General features: G+C 36.9%; 3 protein-coding genes across 3 annotated transcripts; 1 reads left to right on the top strand and 2 right to left on the bottom strand.

Annotated features, from left to right (window-relative positions):
* Positions 1 to 381: 381 nt before the first annotated feature.
* Positions 382 to 4,716, bottom strand: LOC124629995 (protein abrupt-like). Its single transcript, XM_047163694.1, has 7 exons — positions 4,533 to 4,716; positions 4,315 to 4,455; positions 3,940 to 4,071; positions 3,687 to 3,853; positions 2,528 to 2,673; positions 919 to 1,102; positions 382 to 536 (listed from the first exon to the last, which is right to left on the bottom strand). The coding sequence occupies exons 1-7, from the start codon at positions 4,608 to 4,610 to the stop codon at positions 401 to 403; spliced, it is 984 nt and encodes a 327-aa protein (XP_047019650.1). The 5' UTR covers positions 4,611 to 4,716; the 3' UTR covers positions 382 to 400.
* A 1,327-nt stretch (positions 4,717 to 6,043) lies between these two features.
* Positions 6,044 to 7,628, top strand: LOC124629591. Its single transcript, XM_047163070.1, has 4 exons — positions 6,044 to 6,307; positions 6,543 to 6,714; positions 6,975 to 7,106; positions 7,327 to 7,628. The coding sequence occupies exons 1-4, from the start codon at positions 6,195 to 6,197 to the stop codon at positions 7,555 to 7,557; spliced, it is 648 nt and encodes a 215-aa protein (XP_047019026.1). The 5' UTR covers positions 6,044 to 6,194; the 3' UTR covers positions 7,558 to 7,628.
* A 167-nt stretch (positions 7,629 to 7,795) lies between these two features.
* On the bottom strand, positions 7,796 to 15,604 carry LOC124629590 (uncharacterized protein CG5902). Its single transcript, XM_047163069.1, has 4 exons — positions 15,292 to 15,604; positions 14,678 to 14,763; positions 13,269 to 13,499; positions 7,796 to 11,826 (listed from the first exon to the last, which is right to left on the bottom strand). The coding sequence occupies exons 1-4, from the start codon at positions 15,483 to 15,485 to the stop codon at positions 11,672 to 11,674; spliced, it is 666 nt and encodes a 221-aa protein (XP_047019025.1). The 5' UTR covers positions 15,486 to 15,604; the 3' UTR covers positions 7,796 to 11,671.
* Positions 15,605 to 16,056: the final 452 nt, after the last annotated feature.

Consider the following 16,056-nt stretch of genomic DNA (forward strand, 5'->3'; position numbering starts at 1 on the left):
CTAGGGCTTACATAGAACTCTTACTATTCCCAATGCACAAAGTTTCTACTAGGTAAATATTATTAAGGTACGACTTGAATTCTAGCTGCCAACCACACATGCCGCGACTGCATCTCAGAAAGTCTCTGCCGAGGTACGTCAAACGGTGGACGCATTCCACCGCCTCCGTGCCGATGACCGGCGGGAACGAACTCTATGCCCCGCACCACATTTCCTGTGCTGGGTCAAGAAAAGTGGCGCTTTCGGTCAGTTACCAAATATGCAATCTTAGCTTGTCAATCAATGCCTTATATGCCTCAGCTGTTAAACTGGATTCAATTACTTACGAACATAAATTACGGTTAATTAAAAAAAAAACGCGACGGTAATAAAAGACAAATATATAAAATAACAGTTTAATTCAATCACTATTGGCGTTTTCTTCTCTCTTGTTCTTCCGTTGTTGTTCGGCCTCGTGTATCGCTGAGAATACGGCGCCCGCTTTCACCTTCTTCAATATTCTTTTGTCGTGGAACGGATGTACATGAGCCGATATCCTGAAAATTAATAGCGCTTAGTGATTGTTAGGCATAACTTTAATGTTAGGCTTGAAAATAATAGCACATGTACTGAATCTGCACAGTTCACACCTTCGTCCAATGTTGGTAAATTATCGACATATAGATGTTTCCCTCGATTTTAATCTGTCAGAGAATACTTTCAAAATGTACTGTCATCTTTTTTACTCTCTAATTGCAGAGTATGCTTGCTGAAGTAAAACAGGATAAGATTACGGGGTCCAGTCTACCAGAGGCTGGTTTTAGCCTTATTTTTTTTTAACATGAGATAATCGCGTGCATACGTATAAGACAAATTGAGAGACCTTTTATTGGAGTCTTTTAAAAACTGATAACTTCCATATATTTTCCTAAACCTCACCTTTGTACAACAACATCATCTTTGGTGAACACATGCGCGGGACATTTAACGCTGTTGAGATAGTCGACGCATCGCCATTGTCGCGTATTGTTCCTATTCGTATGCTTCAGATAGTACACGTAGCGGTTCAGAATCATCTGGAGCGAGCCCTGGTTCGATACCGTAAACTGCATTACGCTGAGATCTGGAAATATTAATAAACCAAATAATGTAAAAGGAGATAATAATATTTTGTGGGAAATTTGGTAATAAATGTGAAGATTTTTCTAAACACATTGAATGGCAGAAGTTATTTTATTAATATATCAGCAGGCCAGCAGGGGCTGAATTAAGTCCACTCAAGATTTACTTTGTTACAGCTGCTAACTACCTAAAACTATACTTTTGACTTAAAAGGGCTTTTGAAAATAGTATTGGTGCTCTCTTACACTAAGGAAAAAAAAATCGAAGAAATTTTATAGTAATAAAACTATTATTACCGACAGAGACAGTAATAGATGGAAGAATACCATACGTTCGAAGGTGATGAAACAGGGAGGTCACGACCCTCAGCATTGAGGAATTACGACGCAAGGAGGAGGAAAACTATTATATGTATACTATTATATAAATAAATATATTATATGGGATACAAATGTAAAACTACAAAGAACATTTTTTTTTTTTTTTTAGCGACGTAAAATCATCAAATGACCCCTCCCGCTGTGGGTTAGCAGCGGTGAGGGAGTGTCAGACTCTTACTGACTAAAATCGTCGTGTTCCGTCATAGGCCTTTTATGTACCAGGGCCGCGGTATCTCTTTCGAACAACCCGCAGCCCCGGCAGGCCTTGGCCCTGCTGGGCCCCGCTGGGGTTGCTGACATCTCTTTGAGGAGCGCGTGGAACAACGCGCGCCGTCGACACGGGTCTGTCGTCTAGAAAGACAGAGGGACGATGAGCCACCCGAACTCACCGCCCACAGACCCACGCCTACGGTGGCCGGGAGTCATCTCGCGACACCCGGCGCCCATGGTGTCTACCTGGTCCAGCGCGGCGGCCGGGATGAGAGGTGCGAACTCTCTGGCGTTCCGCCTCCTCCTTCTCGAGCATGACCGCTTCGCAGAAGGAGGCGACGGCATCCCATTCCCTCTCGCCCCGGACCATGGCCTGAACCAGGGCCGGACGCGAGAGGTCGCCGCTGCCCAAAGCCTCGACGAGGACCCGGCGGTGCGCTTCCCATGCGGGGCACACCTGGACTGTGTGGTCCACCGTGTCCTCGGGGCTGTCCGCACAATGGTGACACCCGGGCGCCTCCTCACGACCGATGCGGTGCAGGTACCTCCCGAAACAACCGTGTCCGGTGAGGACCTGCGTCATGCGGTACGTGAGGGCGCCGTGACTCCTCCCGAGCCACTCCTCAAAGAGGGGACTTACCGCCACGATGGTGGCGTGCCCTGCACTGGGTTGCGACAGTCGCTCCCTCCAGGCCACCATGAGATCGCGCCGGAGCTCCGCCCGCTGCGCGACAACTTGCCGCGGCAACGGGGTTTCTCCCCGGCACTGAGCCTCCTCGCGCCAGTCGTACAGGCAAACTACAAAGAACAGCAGGGAGTAATAAAACATTACTTACTAGATGGTTCAGTACCGTTTTTACTGTCTGTCTTGTCCGTCAACCCTTTGATTTCATGTGATCTATGTTCCTCTTCATCTTGCTCATCTTCATATTGATCCTCGTTTATTGATGTTGTACTTAATATGTTTGGACCTTCAACCTCACTTAAATATCAAGATAATTGAATGAATTGAACTAATAAAAAAACTTTTATTTAAATTAGGCTGATAAATCAGCACTTTTCTAACATCAAAAACAAAAGACAGCCCCCAAAATGCCCCCCTCACCACTTCTTGTGTTTTTACTGGGAAGAAGTGGCACAACAAACTCCCCAGCAACACATGTACACTTATTTTATTTTTAAGTGTGTGTTGTACATTCCATACTTAGGTACCATTCAGTAAAACTTTTCCTTTGGCTGTATAGTTATATTGGCTGGGTGGAGGTCAGATAGACACTCTATGTTAAACAATGGCATGCTGTTGCATCAGGTTACACTGAAAGCTGCCCATAACGAAGTTGGGAAAAAACAGGCAAGGCAACTGAGGACTGTATAGATAGATAAGACACAGCTATTAGTGGCATTGTATACACACCAACTATAATTAGCCTAAAATGGGGGTTAAACCTTCTAACACTTTATCCAATATTTTTCTACTTACAGAAGTCCAAATATGAGACCCAAACCAATGAGATTATATGTCTATGGATGGAATTATTTCCATAGAAAGACCTTTCCTCCTTAACTGTCTGGGGCCCGATTCTCCTAAGTTAATAATGTCGAAATTGAATAGAAATCGAATTGCAATATGATCGTAACAGCAGTTTTAACCATATCGGGCATTCTGCTACTAATAAAAGACCAATCATATTCAATTGACATTTGATTGGTGTGCGATTAGTCTGCTATTTTGGTGATTTTGGTTTATACTGTAGTTTGCTCTATAATCATATTGCAATAGTTAATCATTTGCAAACAAAATGATTCATTATTGAATGACAGAAAAGGATAAAAACGTTTATTTCAAAGAAAAAATAGCGGAATGCCACATACGTTTCTATCGTAATCGAGTCGGGATTGGATCACAGTCGAACGTGAATCGTATGTTGCTTAAGTAAAATTAGGAGAATCGGTCCCCGGATCTCTTGTTAAATTCAGATGAAAATGACTACTTACACAATAATATTATCATTAATGGTGTATTTAGGATCATCAACATCATTGTCTTTGGCACTGGTCACTTCAAAATAACTGATCTCTTCGTCAAGACTCTCCATGTTGCAGTCCATTTCAGTCTCATTGTAAGTTACTTGTTGGTTTGTACTCATTGATTCACTTATTTTCTGAAAAATATTTAATGATCCATGAGTACATTTATAATTTAGTGTGCCTCATGTGAAAACGTTTTTAGTTATACATAAATACATACCATATCTTCAAGGCCTTTTATATGGAGTTCTTTACCAGCTTCTAAAAGTTCATTCAAATTCTCTATGGAGACTAATACTTCACCAGTGTAAACATATTCTAATAGAGCACATAATGTTGTGTAAGATATTTTCTAAAACAAAAGAAAGGATTTAAGTAACCACCTATAAAACAAAGGATAATCCAATGATCATTCTTGAAATACCGTATTTATCAATCTATTGTTTGAAAAGAAAAATATTTTATATGGCAAAAACTTTTTTAATTACGAGCAGTTTACTTGTAATGTTAAATGTAATGTCTTTTTTGGAAACTTGTAAGTAGAAGGGACACAGGAATAAAAACCAATAATTTTATTTATTACTTAACTACTTACATTCAAGAATATCACAGGATGAGGACATTGAGCCGAAGAGATCAGTTCTTTAATATACGGGCTAGCCAGCGCGATGATCACTTGGTGCACCTTCACTAGATGACCGTCTGCAGCGATGGTCATGTCCACAAACTCACCATTCTGCAAGAAATACGAATAAATCGGTAAAATAACAGCTAACAGTGATCGCCTTCTGTTTATTTTGCGCAAATTGTAACCTGTTGCAAAGAGCTTAATCCATGACATATATTCTTCTTGTGCGCATTCCATAATAGAGAAAATTGTGATTGAGCCATCACAATTTGGATTCCTGCGCCAATTGTAATAAAATGTATTTATTTACGAAATTCTGTTTTGACGACAACGACGCTTTTCTTCTTTCCTTCGTCTCAGTTGACGTTTTGGAGTGAATTTTGACCATAGATATAATATTACTAAACAAGATTGCGCACGCTCAAAATATATATTTACGAAAATGAACTCTATTCTAACGCAATAAGGTACTAAATTGGTTGCATAATACACAGAGGCAAATCCGAGCCGAGAGGGATAGTTCGAACGGAGGCTGTTTGTCTCTTTCTAACACCTTGCCAGCATAAAAAAATGTTGTGATCAAAAGTTTTGTCTTCCCAAAAAACAATTGAATCACATAAAATTTTTATCTTATTTTAACAATTGTAAGTCAACATATTAATAACAATCGCATTAATTTATTCGTATTTATTATTAAAACATAAACAACATAAATTTTTATTTTTTTTCTAGCGGTAACCCTGAACATTCTTGGCGCGTAATCAGCATTTAAAATTTTGTTTATATTTTTTGTATTAAATCAATTTAAACTATTTAAATGGTGAAAAAGTGTTGCGTTTATACTTGTAAAAGTGAATCCTATGGTGGTTGCAATATATCGTTCCACAGGTAAGCTAATAATAACATTTTCGTAAACCAAACAACTAGGGTGCCCATGAATTCTTGTAACGAGTCAAAATATGGGTGATGGATTTTAAAACTGTTGTACTATTGTTATAGCTTCCCAAAAAAAGAAAAAAGGCGACATAAATGGCTCAGCAGTCTATATATGAAGTAGAAATACAAAAAAAAACAGTCTTCACTTCGAATCTTCCTGCTTTTATACTGCTAATTCCCGCTAATTATTAAAAGCCTTTATTAGTATCTTAAGGGCACAAACTGCGTAAGTTAAAACTTCAATACCAATCTGTGTTTAATAATCTTAGCAAATTCGGATTTGTCTCACATAGCTTAATCTCATAGTCACCCTATTAGAAAGGGACAGACAGCCTCCGTACTAACTGTTTCACTCGGCTCGTTTTTTGGGTTTATATGCGCAGTCCTGTTTACTAATATTATGTCTATGATTTTGACATTGGGATTTTTAAACGCCAAAGGGGGATAGCTTTATATTAAAAAGAGTATGACTGAAAGAGATGGCGTAACTACAAAGTGGTTAAGATCCTAAAAACGATTATCTGGAACGTTTCATCTCCCTGTGTTGTAAGATGAGAAAATTAATTGATCAATCAAAAAAGTATTTTATACACAAGTAATGATAATAAAGAAAATCGACAGATTAAAAGGTTTTATTTTAAGAAATAGTTTTTTTGTATTTACTGATAACCCATATCAAAATGAACTCTAGGTCGATTCTCGATTGATCAACTTCTTGATTTAGAAAAAAACTAATCTATTTTTGGTTGGCAGCACTATTAACGGGCCAGCTGTTTTTGACATTAAGTTAAATATAAAATTATAGGTTATCCGACCCATAAAAACAAACTAAAAAAAACTTTGGGGTGTTATTACAATATCGGCAAATCTGTTCGTTATTTTAAAGCATCTTTATTAACAAAAACTCTGTCATGGCGTTGATGAAAGCCAAAGATATACCAGAGGGTGGGGTGGCTTTAGATGAACTCGAAGCTACTGAGTATGTTTGGAATCTGGTGTTTGATTGGGAATCTTCATCTGATACGTAAGTTACTAACTTAAAAGATAGAAGTTGGAGGCTGTTATCTTCAGTCTATTTCACATTCTTACACTGTATGATGAGAGTTTTATTTGGCAAAAGAATTTTCAAAATCAGTTCGATCCAGAGGATGAGAGGTTACTTACTCACTTAACTTCTTATTCATATAAAAATATGTCACCTGAAGTAATGCTGCAAGCCCTAGTTGGATAACAAACCTTTTTTAATTGATAAATTTCAGCTGGGCTTTGAAATATGCTCCTATGATCCTTGGAGGTGTGAATGCATTGTGTGGTGTTCTGATAAACAGGCATTACAGAAATAGGCTAAAGTTAGGCAGCTATGGCTACTTTGCTTCTGTGGTTCCTATCACTGTGATGCCTGCGGTTTTGACTGCCCTGTTTCATAGACAAGTGAGTATTTCATTATGTACTACACAATGTAAGGAATAAATAACAATAGGCACCGTGTCCAACTGCTGTCATTTAGGATACCTACAAGGATCCATCTGTTATGTATATGTGTGTTATACATATTTTCCATTTATTCCCAATACCGGCAATACCTAAGTACAAAAGGAGCAGATTAATTTTTATATTGACCAAGAACATTTTAGAGGCAATACTTATTAAAAATATTAAACATCTTAAAAATGTATTGTTGCAATTTCCAGCTAATATCAACAGACTTGTTATTAATGAAGAATCAGGGATGTCCTCTATGTTACGAGGTGAGGTCAGCAGCTGTCCAATGTAGTTTGGGAACTCTGTACCCAATGTTACTGGCCCCTACCTCTGCGTTGATGGTAAGATTTTTTTTTGTACATGGCAAACTTACATATTTTGGTCAAACAGAAGTACCATGACCTGTTTTCAAGTGTTGTCATGGGATATCAACATGTCTGTTATAATTTCTTACCAAAAACCACAATTAAAATATCCAGCCATAAGTTACATTTAAAAAAACCTAAGTTACAACACTGATCTGTTCTGTTTCTGCTATATAAGAAAATATTTTTCTTTCAGTTTGCCAATCGCTACTCAACATACAGAGTTCCCAATTTGAATGAGGGTGCTAAGGTAATGTTCCAATTCTTAAGAAAAGTGACGAGACCGTACAATAGCACCCTGACACTCATGGTTGTAGCCCAAGTATTAGCCTCGTCTATATTCACGTATTACGAAATGGTGAACAATTTAACTTTAAGAGCAAAGATTATGGAGATTGAAGCTAACATGGAGAAAGAAAAGCAGTGAATATCTTCGTTGCTAATGTAGATGCATTTTGTATATAGGCTATTTTATTATTAAATTGTTATGTTTAGTCACGTGACTCTTTTCTTATAATGCGATTGGTCCTTATTATATGCTTTGTTTGACTTGGCTAATAGGAATCACCATCAGAGACTTTAAGAGATAAAAATTATCTAACATACAAAGAAACAATTTTCTTCAGTTCTTCAAGCAGTTAAGAATTTAAATAAAAACCATGAAATCTCTTCAAAGTTACCTATATTATTAGTTTAATCATGTTTAAGAAATACAAAACGGACAACAAACTATGCACACAACTGTTGCCAGATATAGTACAATTTCTATGTATGAACACATGCAAAACTGTTCTTTGAGACTGTACCAACCATTCAGAACATAAGTGAATACATGCGTAAGTTAGTTATTAAAACTATTCCTTACTGTACAAACTTGATTATGGATATGCTTCATACACACTAACCTACCGTGTTTCTAACTAAAGAGTCAGTGAGATAATCATATTTTTTTGCCTTATCTCGCTCACTCGCTGTGTTCCAAATGGCGCAAGTTTCGTACAAAACCGTTTGCTTAATGCTACATTTCGACACTATTTGTGGCTGCTATAGTTACAACACGATTATATGACTTTTGGCTAGCTTCAGAATATTTAAAGCACTAGTAATTTGACGGCGTAAGTCCTATTCCTGTCCTATGTGTTCATTATCAAAGTCTTTTCGAATAGCATCCCATCACGCGTATTTATAAGTAACTCGATCAACTCTCGTCAGTCATAAGTTGAGTAAATGCAAGGTAAAACAATAATACATTGTAAAACATAGCAAACGGACACATTATTCACTCAAAAACAACATAGTAATAAAGAGTATTTATTCCAAGAAATTGAGGTGCAAGCGTTAGTCAATTAAATCATAGGGCTGAAGGGAGCCAGAAGTCTGAAACAATTGAGTTTACAAAATAAAACATAATGTATAATTCTAATAAAATAATAATATATCTGCTTAAAATTATGATACATATTGATTTTCTATATAAAGTCACTCATATTGCTGAAAGTACATATTAGTTTTTCTAAGCACATACAATGAAATAGCTGTGTAAAAAATTAAACGATACTAAATTATTTACCCACTCCCGTATTTAGCTTTTAAGGAAAATCAGTTTAAACATTAAGGGGAGCTTTAGAGCGCCGAATGTTTCAACGAGCTTATAATAAAAAGTGCAACACCACTAACTTAGCCTGTATGTGCTTAGTTCGTCATAATGTTAGTGCCGTTCTTACAACAATCGTACAATAATCTGCCACGAGTCAGTGAACTACGGTATTAATATTAACTTCTAGCTGTTCACTATAAAGGATAACAATTTTGTACGGACTACAATCAGAAGATGTGCTGACCAAATCTTTAATTTGTGACGTTATAAATTTACACTTGCCGAGAAAGAAGTAAACTTAAATGCTTACTCAAGCAGCTCTTAAACGAGACGAGATTCATCTATCTGTGCATAGTTCGACAGGCGAAAATCTTTCTGTTACCGACTGTACAATGAGAATATTATCTTAGCGAGTGGGCGCCGAAATAGTAGGACGGTGACGTACCTCACTCAAGTGGGATTATGATAATCCTGTACAAACCAGTTTTGTATGCATCTTGCTATATTTTTAGTTAGTGACCATACTGCAACAAATGTTATATTCATAAAGATATACAAGTAAAGGACTCTGTATACCTCATTGCCACAGCGATGTCATGTAGGTACATGTAACAATTATAATCGCGTGTAATAACTTCTGGGTTCTGTTAATGAATCAATTGTTAACACAATCTGATGCAGTATTGTTAAATGCTACAACAAAACATTGAATTGCAAGTCATGATCCGGTCACTTATTTGTCGTACCATGCAGTTAAACACATCTTCTCATCGAATCCGTACATACGATGAATAAGCAGAGAAGCGATACATTTCTCTCAGAACATTACACTGCCACAACGCATCGATCTCTCTGCATCAAACCATTATGGTTTACATTATTGAGACGTGTAAACAACTCGTTTATATTTACATTATTCATGATACATTTCCAACAATTCGCGTGTCATTTGTTACCTTGGTATATTTTACTTGGGTACACCACATCAGAACTTATACCAACAATCCATAGGGTTCAAATCTGTCTATACTGTCAGAGCAGTATCCTAAGAATGTCTTGTCGTGCCCATATTAAACGTAAATAATGTTAATTAATTACCAAGATAACGAAATGAACACCATTCCCCCACGCCCCATCAACAAACATGATACCAATATTCTATCGATTCAACAACTTAGAATCACATAACAATTTGCATGATTACAAAATTAATAAAAGTAAGACACACTTACATTCTACAACAAACGAATTCTTAAAGTAATTACTTTATTAAACCTTTTTTTGTTCACTTTAATTCTTATATATTTTTTTTAGAATTTTTCTTTAAAATATTTTGTTTTTTTTTTCGAGAACAGTCGATCTACATAAAAAGTTCTTACATGATAGGTATAGGGGAGTGCTTACGCAAGCGTAGCGCGATTTCGCATGTAAGTACTTTTGTTTGGTAAATTAAAAAATCTAATTATTTGTCGTAAGATATTACATTGAGATCCTGATTACATATCATGTTCGATGTGTATGTGTTACAATTTCACATAAGGAGTGATTTAAGAGTGTTGATGTGGCCCAAACAAAAGTGACAAACAACTCGTTAAAGGGACAGCCATATCGGAGTTTTTTAACCCATTTTGGGCCCTCCATATCAGGTCCAATTCGTAGCGCTGTTAACAGGCCTTTTGGTAACATCGATAAAACAACTATTTCGATCCAATAGTTTGACGTTGAAGTGTCGATAAAACTTGGCAAATCAAAGTTCAATTAAGTGCAAAATGGCCTGCTTTGATTGTTTTTACTGCCTAGGAGTGAAATGACCCCTTTGAATACACTGTGATTCATTTGTAATAGAAAGTAGGGTAAGGTTAACGAACACAAGTCATGCGACAAGTAGCCTTGTGAACAGACAATACTTTTACAATTTATGTAATCGCAGACTCGTGTAGAGTATTATAATGCATCGAGCTACTCGACTAGGCTTCGCATTCGCACGAGTGCACAATCTAATAATGCGGATCTTATATCGTATAATCGCATTTGTAATTCCCGAGAATCTGGTAAATACTTAGAAGACACACTTGACTTGAGAATTCAGCCTAGACAGGACCCCTGGGTCAACAACCTAATGAAATAGTTTGATATCGTAATATCATTGCTGTAGACAGCATATTAACTGGTGACGTTGTCGGAAATTGGTCTTAACGACTTTATCAACATGTGAAATTGTAACCATACCACTAAATATTAAGATTCAGTCAGTAATACAAGATTCATCAAGTATGGAAGCATGGGCAACCCTTAACTAGCCAACCATGAGTCAAATTACAAATTATTCACTAACCAATGTTTTTTTTTAGTTTTTAGACCCACGGTAACATATTCCTACAACAACGAAATAACCAAAATAAAAAGAGTGCTTAGTCAAAATTTGATCAAAGTGTATTGCCGATACGAAACGAAAAAGTAAAATCTTAATTTTAAATTAGCTCTATTTTTATTTGTTGCAAATAAGTATACAAATGTGTAACACTATGAATGAATAGTATACTCGTGATCAAGTCGATATTAATATAATTCATAAGCTTTACTGATTAGATGGCACTTGATGTTCTCCTCAGAGGAATGTCGTTGGCAGTGATGTATCTTAACGTTAAATGATTTGAATCAAACAGGACCGTTCGCTGGGCTCGCTCGCCAATTCACTTTGAGCATAATCCTGACCGGCCGCGGTCGCAGGAGCCTCCACGTCACATTGCCTCCTCGCTAACTGATTCTGGACACTAGACGTACACTTACAAGCTACATTATTACTAACACAATATTTGTAACCACTGTGCCCGCTCCAACTCCGATATATTTGCTTATTATTATGTGTGTATGGTATAGTTTGATACACAAGTCTCGTGTTTTTATTAAGTTGGGACCCGTGAGCGGGTTCGTTTACTATTTGCTAGCAGCGCTGGCTGATGTATTCGTTGTAGGACGCGGAGATCTCCTCGGACTGGTAGCGAGTGAGCTTGATGCTCCGTCTCATCTCGCCGGTAATGGCGGCCTTGTACCCGCCCTTTCTCAGCAGAGAGTCTATGGTCTGAATTTGGTCCCAACCTGAAATCACCCCGTATGTTTCGTAAGTATTTGAATAGGAATTGTCAGTCAGAGGATGTACGTATACCCTATTTTTTGCGATATGTTAAACAAGACTAGTAGATTACAAAGCGTATAAATTAGCTTTGAAGACTGCAGTGGTCGGTTGCTATATTGAAAGATGCAACGAAAAGTCAAAGAAATCTTTCAAATTCTTCGTAAATTGAAAAAAAAATAGTGTATTGGTACAATCGCCTGTCAAGGAATACATACCAATAACGGTCAGTACCCTCATGCCTAGACATGGGGCCTTTCGTTCTTGGCCTCTAACCGTGGATGCTGTTAGAGACAATTCAAACACTGGCTGCTGCAAAGACAGCTGTACAGCGTACTAACTTTCAGGCTGCTTTCAACAGAAAATACACACTTCAGCATTGGTTCGAGCATAACTATGGCATAATAATCCATAGAACATCTATGCACGCCAACTGTTTAAGGTTTGTTTATGGAACAAAGTTCCTTAGTGCTTGTTGTAAAATTATGATGTAAGGAAAAGGCCTTATGTCCTTTTGATGCCTTTTTCTCTTATCCATCTTCTGTTAGATATGACAGTGTTTGTGCAAAAGGAACTTCGTTCACCTGGGATACACGTTCACCAGTACCTACTGACAGCTTCAGTCGCATTTATGCCCGAGAACTATAGTACCATATGACATTCTAGAGCTGGTCAGAAGTTAATGTCTTGTACGTAGTATGGTACACATATTACCAAAGTGCACATTTCTATGAATATAAACATCCATCGGCTATATATAAACCAGTTTTTCATTTAAAAAAAACCGGCCAAGTGCGAGTCGGACTCGTGCACGAAGGGTTCCGTAAATTACAGTTAAATCAACCTATCTCAAAAACTATAAGAGATACTTTGATCAAACCAAAAATCGTTGAAAGAGTTAATTAGCATGCATCACCTCTATTTTTTTTAGAATTTTATACCCCGTAGTTATAAAAATAGAGGGGGGGGGACATACTTTTTACGACTTTGAGAGCTGATATCTCAAAAACCGTTCACTTTAAGAAAAATGTTTTTTAGAAAACTTTATATCATTTTAAAAGACCTTTCCATTGATACCCCACACGGGTATGTACATCGAAAAAAAAAATTTCATCCCTCAGTTACATGTATGGGGGGCCCCACCCCCAATTCTTTTTTTTACTATTTAGTGTCATATTTTTGTAGGGGTTCATACAACACATATTCCCATCAAATTTCATCACTGTAGTACTTATAGTTTCCGAGTAAATCGGCTGTGACAGACGGACAGACGGACAGACGGACAGACGGACATGACGAAACTATAAGGGTTCCGTTTTTGCCATTTTGGCTACGGAACCCTAAAAACCAGAATAATGATTGAAAAAATCGAGAAGCGCAAATCAATTTAGAGTTATAAGACACCCACCTTGCTCAGTAGCAACTTGAGGTAAGTAAGTAGCGGTGCGCTTGGAGCCTCGTTCACTGATGAACTCGATGCGGATGCCGTGCTTGCCCAGCTTCCAGTCCAGGTAATGTTCAGCTTCCTCGAAGTGCTGCAGGATGGAGACGGAGACGGTGAGCCGAGGCACCTCCTCACGAGTAATTGGCGCGAAACGGGAGTCCTTCAGCGCGCTCGTTATCGCGTATTCGCGAAGGCCTAGGACAAGAGGTTTTTCATTTTTTACGTGCTGTTAGGTAAATAAAAGTATAAAGTTTTGATTAAGTAAAGTTTAATATTAAATCTTAGATCTTGCTGATGAATGTATGGTTTTATGGGTATTTTTGTATTTATAAAGAAATCTTAATAAATTGAACTAGTATCAGTCTTATAAGAAGTAGGAAAAGGGCCACTGTTTTTATGAATTTTGCTGTTAGATAAGTACAAGTAACTCAGTAGTCAGGTACTAAATTAATACCATTGAAGACGAGTCATTTAGCTTTTACATTACATCACTACAGTTATGCTGCAGTTGATGTTTTTATAACTTCCACACAATGTCAGGAGTTTCTTTGTTTAAACTTATTGTTTGTATTATAAGTCAATCAAATTATTTCTCAAAGTCAACATAGGACACTGTGTAAATTGTTGTTTCTGTTCTTATCTTGTGTATTAAGAATGAAACCATTTTGTGCATTTCATTTAAAACATTGGCTTAATTGCTTAATAATGACTCATTCAGACTGATAATGTAGCTCGAATTGTAGTCCTATTAGCCTAAAAATTAACAGCCTTTCTTATAAACGTGAATAAAATATAAGTAATACTATATTGATTTCTATATTGATTGAGTAATACTTAAGGGCTGTTTAAGAAAATTCTTACTTATAAACGTTGCTTAAGCATGTCTTAACTAACATTTAATCACTACTTAAGACTTTAAGTAGTGATTAGTTAAAATGTTGCTTAGAAGGTGATTAGAGATTTTATAAGGGGGTTAGTCATTGGAAAATCTCTGTTGAATTATAATTATTATGTATTTAATTTATATATCATCACAACAATTGAAAATGTACTATTCAATTGAAAAAATAAATTGTCCCTTGTTTTGACTGAGCTGAGTTATAGGTAACAAAATGGAAGAATTTTTTTAGGCAGGAATTACAGGGCAATTCAAATAAGATTAATTTCATTTATATTCAACAACTTTGTTGAAATGTTTTAGTACATGGTAACAAAGTATTACTAAGTTAAATACACAGTTCTTGCAGATGATCACTAATAAGTGAACAAGGTCAGTACATAGATATAGGTATTCTTCTACACTCAAGAGATTAAATATTTAATCTTAGTAATACAAACATGGCCAGTAAGTAGGTGTCTTTTGTTGTTCATACCTGAGTGTAAATGCATTGCATTGAATGTGCCGATGCACCCTCGCAGGCGGTGCTCCTTACCAATCTTCCAGGTCACAAATAAAGGACTGAAAAAAAAACACAAGGAACTTAACACAATGAGAAAAATAAATCATTCCATAAAAGTTCAAACATTAGTTAAAGTCTAGCTTTATTGCACATTAGACATTCTGTAACAGTAGTTAACACAGCAACACAATAGCAAAACAGTACACAAACTGTTCACTGCATTATCAACTTTATGCACTTTCACATAAAGAATGTATTAGCATGCACATTTTCGGAAGGTGATGGGAGTGGAGGTGTATTGACCGCGAATAAAAAACAAAATTGCCTTTGTGTGGGTGTCAAATTATGAGCAAATAAATCATTTATGTTTACTTTCATACACAATGTAAATTAGTGAAAGTGGAAATGTGTAGCTGTTTGTGGCTGATTCAAGAGTTCCATACAAAAATCGTAAAAGGTTTTTAATTCATTAGACTGACCTCATTCGAAACAAAAGATGTGGAGGTAGCTCAACAAAGCATGTCCAACAGGATAGGCAGTAATATAATGATAGGCTATACTTGTACTTACGAGGGTAAACCACTTACTAGGCATCGTTAGTAAAGTTTGGCGTCTGAGGAGGGTCCATACTGTGCAGCTGACAATACAAAACATCGAAACAAAAGTAACACATATCAGGAATAGCCACAGACTCTTGGTAACCATTCAAAGGTCGATCTATATTGTTACTGTAAGAGTTGTTTAGTTTCTGTTTTTTTGTACCACAACATACTGAAGACATCTTGGCTGCTAATACAAGTTAATTATCCTAAGACTATGAAACAAAGCAGTCACACAAATCTCAGAAGTAAACGAAACCAAACACTCGTTTCACTCAATGGGGTTTTGTAACCACAGGTTATAAAACACCAATGAGCCTGTGGAACTTCATTTGACAGCCTAAATGACGGATAGTGATGGCCGTATGTACGGTGCTCTTGGAATTAGTAATATCAATTAAGGTTTTTAGAATCGCATAGTTTGTTATTGTTAAGATTAGCTAGTTATGAAAACAGTAGGCGACTAAAACGATTACTGATACACAAATGAAGAATGTATAAAAGAATGAAGACGGTTGCACGATACGCATGCATTTCAATGCCACCGCCCGCCGCGACGTTATTGAACTTACTAAAGTTTACATAAACATTGCATTTTGCTAGAAAATGGTTTGTGTATGGATGATTACAATTGCCTCATGTGTCATCGTATTATTGTCAGAGGTACCTAATGGATTGCGTTTTAGGGTTCCGAGCCCGAAGGGTAAAACCGGACCCAATTACTAAGACGTCGCTTACCATCTGTCTGTCTAA

This window comes from Helicoverpa zea, chromosome 4 (genome assembly GCF_022581195.2).
Source record: "Helicoverpa zea isolate HzStark_Cry1AcR chromosome 4, ilHelZeax1.1, whole genome shotgun sequence".
Lineage (NCBI taxonomy): Eukaryota > Metazoa > Arthropoda > Insecta > Lepidoptera > Noctuidae > Helicoverpa > Helicoverpa zea.

Coding starts and splice junctions, on each gene's coding strand:
- LOC124629590 (XM_047163069.1), bottom strand. CDS start 15,485: ATGTCTTCAGTATGTTGTGGTACAAAAAAACAGAAACTAAACAACTCT. Junction 13,500..14,677: donor TGCAATGCATTTACACTCAG/GTATGAACAACA, acceptor CTCTTGTCCTAG/GCCTTCGCGAATACGCGATA. Junction 11,827..13,268: donor TCAAGTTGCTACTGAGCAAG/GTGGGTGTCTTA, acceptor GGGTGATTTCAG/GTTGGGACCAAATTCAGACC.
- LOC124629995 (XM_047163694.1), bottom strand. CDS start 4,610: ATGGCTCAATCACAATTTTCTCTATTATGGAATGCGCACAAGAAGAAT. Junction 4,072..4,314: donor ATCCTGTGATATTCTTGAAT/GTAAGTAGTTAA, acceptor CTTTTGTTTTAG/AAAATATCTTACACAACATT. Junction 537..918: donor GATGATGTTGTTGTACAAAG/GTGAGGTTTAGG, acceptor ATTAATTTTCAG/GATATCGGCTCATGTACATC.
- LOC124629591 (XM_047163070.1), top strand. CDS start 6,195: ATGGCGTTGATGAAAGCCAAAGATATACCAGAGGGTGGGGTGGCTTTA. Junction 6,715..6,974: donor CTGCCCTGTTTCATAGACAA/GTGAGTATTTCA, acceptor TGCAATTTCCAG/CTAATATCAACAGACTTGTT. Junction 7,107..7,326: donor CCCCTACCTCTGCGTTGATG/GTAAGATTTTTT, acceptor TTTTTCTTTCAG/TTTGCCAATCGCTACTCAAC.